Source organism: Liolophura sinensis, chromosome 12 (assembly GCF_032854445.1).
Source record: "Liolophura sinensis isolate JHLJ2023 chromosome 12, CUHK_Ljap_v2, whole genome shotgun sequence".
NCBI classification, from domain to species: Eukaryota; Metazoa; Mollusca; class Polyplacophora; order Chitonida; family Chitonidae; genus Liolophura; species Liolophura sinensis.
The window spans coordinates 17,592,178-17,600,836 of record NC_088306.1 but is presented as its reverse complement, the minus strand read 5'-3'; the positions used below and the strand labels follow the sequence as shown (position 1 = coordinate 17,600,836).

The 8,659-nt window shown below is 37.8% G+C and overlaps 1 protein-coding gene across 1 annotated transcript; it reads right to left on the bottom strand.

The window, feature by feature from the left end:
• Positions 1-244: 244 nt before the first annotated feature.
• LOC135479747 (ubiquitin-like-conjugating enzyme ATG3) lies at positions 245-8,040 on the bottom strand. The gene is made up of 7 exons (XM_064759651.1): positions 8,016-8,040; positions 7,612-7,667; positions 6,452-6,568; positions 5,785-5,943; positions 4,586-4,713; positions 3,575-3,643; positions 245-2,434 (listed from the first exon to the last, which is right to left on the bottom strand). Exons 1-7 carry the CDS (start codon positions 8,038-8,040, stop codon positions 2,353-2,355), a joined length of 636 nt encoding a protein of 211 aa, XP_064615721.1. The 3' UTR covers positions 245-2,352.
• Positions 8,041-8,659: the final 619 nt, after the last annotated feature.

The window sequence follows — 8,659 nt, the reverse complement described above, 5'->3', positions numbered from 1 at the left end:
TACCAGACAAAACTTCTGACTTGAAGTGGCCATAACCTTATATGTGTAGGGCCAGTTGGCTACAGTAAATACCAGGCAAAACTTCTGACTTGATTGCCCGTGACTGGACTTGAGCCTGACTGGACTTGGGTCTGACAACATTTTGGTCTGCCTAGACTTGAGCATTTGTTTGGATGGGCAAAAGCAGAATACATTAGTTATGAGTACAAAATTGCAATGCAGATTTAAAGATAACATTGGTCCTGAAACCGCTAAAAATGTTTATTACATTTTTCTTGAGGCAGCATGACAAGGGGTTTTATAAAATAATTCTCTTAACAATCAACATTAAAATGATCAAAGCATTATACAAGCCATTACAGAAAGATCAACTGGAAGTATTACAAGAATTTACACCTACTAGTTACTGTACTCAAATTCTTCAACTTTTTCGCATATGAAAGAGTACCTTTCAGTGCAATTCATACAAACTTAGAATTTGATTATGAAGTCAAAACTACACTGGTTAGACTGACCAATATCAGGGCTTCACAAAAAGTATAATTTTATCAGAATGAGCTTGAGTAAGCATCTTGCAAACATGCGAAAAGGTTGAAGAATTACAGTATGTACATAATCACATTTGAAACCTTTCTACCCAGTCAATGACCACCACAAAAAAATCCAACTCACCAACAATATACCCAAAATACTGTACGCCAACTTGACAAGGTGATAATTTCTTAATGTTCTCCAGATTTAAGAAATCATGATATGCTAATTCACAAAGAAAGTGGAAAAATGTTTCTATAATGACCCTCAAGTCGTTAAAAATGAACACATTCTTGTTATGTCTAAATGTAGCCCAAATATAATCTCTTGTATCTTGCAAAGAACAACAAATAATTGTAGGTTTGATTATATTACCTTAATGAAACTACTTTCTCTATTGTACCTTTAAATGAAAACACTACTTTTGCATGTAAATGGTATATTTATTTGCACACATTTGAGGATATGACACTATTAATTCAATTAGACAGGAGCAATGTAACCAATGGTGAAATGTTAGCTCAAAAACAAGCCTATAATAGAATATGTAGTTTCTTGGTGAGGGCAGGAATTACTTCCACTGTGTGTAGAGAGCTTTACTCAAGAATATTTCACTTATATGACCGTGGCCAGCACTGTGGTGGGAGAAAACCGAGCAGAGCGAAACGGTCTGAGTCAGCGAGACACAATAAGCTGGACGAACTCACAGCGACTGCATTGGTTAGAGGCTCCTGGGGTGTGCTAACCCCTTCGGCCGTTTAGGCTTCAAGAGCTTTTGGAGTAATCAATGGGAACATAATCACTCATCCACAAACTTATCTCAGGACTTTTGCAAGTGGATCCTTCAGTTTAGTACCCTACCTTTTAATCAACACATAACAATCAGATAAAGACAGGAACATACATGAACATTTTTTTATGGAGTGTGATTAGTTAGTTGCTGGAGTTTTTTTCTTTTTCTTTTTTCTCCTAAGTGTCAATTTATGATGTTTTTGCCTTTACATATGGCTATACATAAAAACCTTAGTTTAATTATACTATTCAAATGGGAGTAGAGGATATTCCATATTGTGCTGACATTTCTGGAAAATATGATCATATAAATGTATATGAATACGGAAATGTGTTAAGCTGTGTCCAGATAATAGGAGAGTTTCGAGTTCAAACTCTTTTTTAGCTAAAGGTAAAAAGAGTCATACTGTATTATGTGACCTGCAAGGCATCTCATACAGGATCACATTTATTATAATATGGACATCTGAAAAAAGTTTCACAGATAGTTATTCAGAGTAGACAAACAAAGAAGAAAACTTAGCAGCTGAACGTTTGTGAAATTGAAAAGTTTCTACAAGAAAGAGGTGTCGTTTGTGCTTCTGGGCTACTGTGAGACAAGTGATTGGTAAATTGATATCACCAAAGTCCTAATATTTTTCACCAGTCACATGATACAGGAGGACTGTTTTTACCTTCAGTGACAAAAGAATCCCTAAATTGCTATTCAGTCATTTTGATGAGGGGCATTTGCAGATTTCCATTTCAGCTTCCATACATTTACCTTTGCACAAATTTCACTGATTAAATCACGATTAAAAGTAGTCCTTCACAAGATGTCTCGGTGTTACTGATAACACTTATCGAATTAAAGGTATTGAACGTTAACAGCTCTGACATATTTTCTAACAGAGTATCCAATACATATTTTTAAATAGCCTATACTTCAAGTCACTGTACATGTTATATAATCATATATTTGCAATTTACATGACACAATGTACATTATCCTTAACCCCTCACCCTAAGGTTAGACAAACAACAGGTAGGTCACATGGTAAAATGCCGCGTGTAATCATACTCTATTGTTGGAATGACGGCTTGCACAAACTTGAGGAATATCATCAGGTACCTGAAGAAATGGCGTCAAGGAAAGTTCACTGCAATAATGCTGGTCATTATAACATAATATTTCCAGGTAAACCAGTACTTTTTATATTAAATACTTATTTCTTTGACCCCCTGATTAGCCATGTGCTCAGGATTTTATTACTTATATGACAGAGGTCAGATTAATGGGGGAAGCTAGAGTATGGTAACCTATCACCCTTTACCTGATACCTGATAAACCTCGGGACTTAGAGACGCAGCCATAACGGAAGCATCTGGATTAATAAACATGACCTCAATGAGTCTAAAGCTTGGCAGTTGTAGGACGCCAGCATTTTAATCGTATGAGCCAGCTGGTTGCTATCAAATAAGTGAAATATTCTTGAACATGGAGTTAAATACCAATAAAATAAATACATAAATAAATTAAAATATTGTTGAAATGCAACTGATCTCCAATAAGCTTCATGCAAGATCTCAAATGACAGCACCTTCGAGAATTCAATGCCACCCAAGACCCGGAAACAACAATAAACAGATAAATTTGAAAATTCTCTGCCCAAGAACAGGATTGAACCCACATCCTGTGTGACTTAAAGTAAAAGAAAGCTAAAATATGAAGTATGGTTCAGCACACAGACAATTGAAAACTATGCGTGAGAATATTTTCATTTATTTTTTCAGAATTTTTTAAGAGTATTGAAAGGCATTCAGATATTTGAATACTATGGTGGGCTTCATGAGTCATACTGACTGTATCTAGGAACTCTGACATCACCTCACCATTTTTCCAGATGTTCACCAGAAGGAAGGAATTTTAGGGAAATCTTTACAGTAACCTTTTACTCATGGGTAAAAAGAGTTATGCCAACATTGAGTTTTGTGATTAGAATTGAAAAAAATTATTGTGACGTCTGAGTAAACTCTGATAGTATGGTCTATAAAGCCTACCTTAGAATTCAACTGTTTGAACGCCTTTAACTCTCTTCACAAAAATATAAGAAAATACATTAAAGCATATTTATGCATAGCTTTAAGTGGTCTATTCAGTGATGCCTACTTCGATTTTTAGAGGTCTTTTCCCTTAAGGGTGAAAACCAGGAACCAGTTTTAAGACTATTAATGTATGAAGTTACATTATTTCAGCAGAGGCAAAGGATACATGTGAACACCCAGCTCTCCTCCTCCCTCTGCTACAGTCTCTATGATCTTCTTCATGACATCAGCATGTCTGCAACAAACATCAAACAAACAAGACACTCTTTGCAAACCACATCAGCCTGTCTGCAACAAACATCAAACAAACAAGACACTCTTTGCAAACCACATCAGCATGTCTGTAACAGACATCAGACAAACAAGACACTCTTTGCAAACCACATCAGCATGTCTGCAACAAACATCAGACAAACAACACACTGTGCAAACCATATCAGCATGTCTGTAACAAACATCAGACAAACAAGACACTCTTTGCAAACCACATCAGCATGTCTGCAACAAACACCACACAAACAAGACACTCTTTGCAAACTACATCAGCATGTCTGAAACAAACATCAGACAAACAAGACACTCTTTGCAAACCACACCAACATGTCTGCAACAAACACCAGACAAACAAGACACTCTTTGCAAACCACATCAGCATGTCCGCAACAAACACTCTTTGCAAACCACACCAGCATATCTGCAACCAACACCAGACAAACAAGACACTCTTTGCAAACCACATCAGCATGTCCGCAACAAACATCAGACAAACAAGACACTCTTTGCCAACCACATAAGCATGTCTGTAACAAACATCAAACAAACAAGACACTCTTTGCAAACCACATCAGCATGTCTCTTGGAGAGTACTATAAGAATCATCTTATCATCTCATATATAGTACTATAAGAATCACCTTTGCCTTCTTTCATTCAAGCCTTTAACACTTGCTGTGAGTTCTAGTTTTCCTCATGCTGGCTTCCTCTCCGGCCGTAAGTTGGAAGGTCTGCCAGCAACCTGCGGATGGTTGAGGGTTCCCCCTGAGCTCTTCCCGCTTTCCTCCCACCATAATGCTGGCCCCCATCATGTAAGTGAAATATTCTTGAGTACGGCGTAAAAAACATCAATCAAATAAATAAATCAAACCTTCAGAGCTACATGTATATTGTGAAGTCCTTACTTGCAGGGATGAACTGATGCTATGGGTGGCCCCGGTAAGTGGGGATGTGCCTCCATTGTTACAGTCTTCTTGGCATGGTCCTGACTAAAATCTTCAAACATCTGTACAACTGTCAAAGGCTTTCGGTTCTGCCGGATTACAAAAAGTGTCACAGATAAAAATGTACAACAACTTCATTCTAATACTGCAAATGACCTAAAATTTGTTCATGACTACATCGCTTTTCCCTGATTTTTAGAATTCTATTGATCTTAGACGTTTTGAATGAATGAATGATTATGGCTTAATGCCACATCGGCAATATTTCAGCCATATCGTGGCGATAGACGTTTTGAAGTTTGTTTGGAAAGTAGAATTATATCCCACTGAAAAAAAATTACATTTTGGTATCAATGGAATATTTCATAACATTTAGGACAAAATTTTAATTCATTTACAGTATTTACATTCTGCATGTGAAATCAAATGGCATATTCATATGTAATTTTATCAACATAGCCAATAAAACATGTTTCTTAACATACAGTCTAAACATATGATTAATGTGTTTATTTTACTCTTGTTTAACACCAAACCCAAGAAATTTTCGCTTATAATATGGGGGTCAGATTTAGCAGCTGGATTCACCCAACAACCTGGTGTATCCTGGCAAATGAAGAAAGACAAACATCTGGACTGACCAACTCCATATACCCTACATGATCTAAAATTTCGCCCACAAAAGTGCATTTTTAGAAGTAAATATACGAGGGATATAGGAGGACAAACTAAGGTCCATATGACAGCAGAACGCATCGTTGCCTTCTGTGACGTTGCAGTGCATGTGGTGTACTTGATATATGTTTCACGAGTACACATACATCGATAATTGTGATGTAATAAAAGAACGCATGAGTTCACAGCTTTGAATTCGTCCTGATACAGGTGGGAAGAAGTCTTCCGAGTTCCCCACTGTCACAAAATGTTATTTTTGGTACTGATACTTACAATTTTCCAGCAGAATACCATTTCACGTTCGAAGCAAACTCAAAACACCTTTCTAAAATTGGTAGAACTCTCAGAATCAGAAAAAAATCGACAAAATATATGGTCATTTAGCGTATACACACTGTACAAGTTCTAGACACATACAGCAAACCATTTTTTAACATACATGTATTTTACAGACTGCATACTTACTAGTTCTTCAGTGATCTTACCTCATCATAGCCATACAGCCAGAGTCGTGGGGTCTGGTAATATTTATCATAAGTAATATTCAGATCATATGTCCGTGTTTGGATAATCCCACTATCTGACGCTGACGCACAAGCTCCTTCTGAATCTGCACCCCCAGTCTTCTTGATATCTACTGTTGCCTGCAATAGTCAATTGCCTGAATTGTCATTTATGAAAAATAGTTGCGAGGAAAACAAAGAATTATTTTACAAAATTTTATTAAAGTAAACTAAATGTTTATTCATTTGATTGGAGTTTAAAGGTGTAATCAAGAATATTTAATTTACAGATTTATGGGTGGTGGAAACCACATCACCTTGCCAGGTATACAAACCTTGTGACTTGAAATAACAACAATGGGGCAGGGCTAAAATCTATGACCTCAAAGGTCAAGGGGTCAACCTGCTCTAGCAAAAACAAAGCTTAAGCCACATAAACCAGAAAAAGCCATGGTTCCTAATAGCACAGAGATATAAATCAGTGATTGCACATCCAAGATCGATCCACAGGCAGAACAATTTCAAATAAAAAAAACAAAACAGGTTTGCATATTCTCACGAGACAACTGATGTGAGGCTGTGATAATGGTTATCTATTATAAACATTGATTGACGTCATTTGTTCAGAGGCATTTCCACAACAACTTACATTGTCCTCTTCCTCTAACATGCCACTCTCCTCAAACGCCTCCATGTCCTCAGCTTCCTCATCATCGTCTTCATCATCCTCCTGCACTCCTGCAGGACCGGCAGCTGGAGCAGGCTCCTACAGAGTACAACACACCACACATGTTAACATAGACACGAGGCTCCTGCAAGGACCGTAGCTGGAGCAGGCTCATACAGACTATAACACAGTGCACATATTAACACAGACACTGGGCTCCTGCACAAACCGCATATGGAGCAGGCCCCTGCAGAGTATAACACACTACACATATGAACACAGCCACTGGGTTCCTGCACGAATGGCAGATGAAGTAGGCCCCTACAGAGTATAACATACTGCACATATTAACACAGAAACTGGGCTCCTGCACGAACAGCAGATGGAGCAGACTCCTATAGAGTATAACAGACTATACATATTAACACAGCCACTGGGCTCCTGCACGAACCACAGATGGAGCAGGCTCCTACAGAGTATAACACACTTCACATATTAACACAGCCACTGGGCTCCTGTAAGAACCACAGAAGGAGCAGTCTCCTACAGAGTATAACACACTACACATATTAACACAGCCACTGGGCTCCTGTACAAACCACAGCTGGAGCAGGCCCTTACAGAGTATAACACACTACATATATTAACACAGCCACTGGTCTCCTGTAAGAACCACAGCTGGAGCAGTCTCCTACAGAGTATAACACACTACACACATTAACACAGCCACTGGGCTCCTGTACGAACCACAGCTGGAGCAGGCCCTTACAGAGTATAACACACTACACATATTAACACAGCCACTGGTCTCCTGTATGAACTGCAGATGGAGCAGGCTCCAACAGAGTATAACACACTGCAGGTATAACACACTACACATATTAACAGACACTGAGTTTTCAGAGAGGACAGCATGCTATATGTATTATCATTTTGGGGTTGAATGTGCAACCATCTCTAATCTTAACATTAAAACAAAGTTATGTGTAAATGTTACAATGTATGAACTCAATCTGACAAGTCTGACCATACTTGTTAAATATTTCATCACATTTAACCAATAATGTAGTCAACAGCACCATGATATTGTAAAACAAATGGCCAAATGCCAATAAAACATAACTTCACAATCACTCACTTACTTTTGAATCTAGTGTCATCTCCGCTATGGATTCTTGTACTGATGTTGTCGTGGAATCTGCAAGAATATCACAATTACTATCACAATACAAACATGTATGCAAATTCACTGAAATTTGATCAGCAATCTCTTCTGATAAACCCATTATATATGTATATGTGTGTCCACCTATCATTACATTACCTGTATAATGATGTGTGTCCATCTATCATTACATTACCTGCATAATGACGTGTGTTCACCTATCATTACATTACCTGCATGACGATGTGTGTCCATCTATCATTACATCACCTGTATACGGATGTGTGTCCACCTATCATTACATCACCTGCATAACGATGTGTGTCCACCTATTGTTACATTACCTGTGTAACGATGTGTGTCCACCTATTGTTACACTACCTGTGTAATGATGTTTGTCCACCATCATTACATTACCTGTGTAATGATGTGTGTCCATCTATCATTACATTACCTGTGTAATGATGTGTGTCCATCTATCATTACATTACCTGTGTAATGATGTATGTTCACCTATCATTACATTGCCTGTATAATGATGTGTGTCCACCTATCATTACATTACCCGTATAATGATGTGTGTCCACCTATCATCACATTACCTGCATAATGATGTGCGTCCACCTATCATTACATCACCTGTATAATGATGTGTGTTCACCTATCATTACATTACCTGTATAATGATGCGTGTCCACCTATCATTACATCACCTGCATAACGATGTGTGTCCACCTATCATTACATCACTTGCATAACGATGTGTGTCCACCTATCATTACATCACTTGCATAGTGATGTGCATTCACCTATCATTATATTACCTGCATAATGTGTATTGTCCACCTATTGTTACACTACCTGTGTAATGATGTGTGTCCACTTATCGATACAATACCTGTGTAATGATGTGTGTCCACCTATCACTGCATTACCTGTATAATGATGTTTGTCCACCTATCATTACATTACCTGTGTAATGATGTGTGTCCATCTATCATTGCATTACCTGTGTAATGATGTGT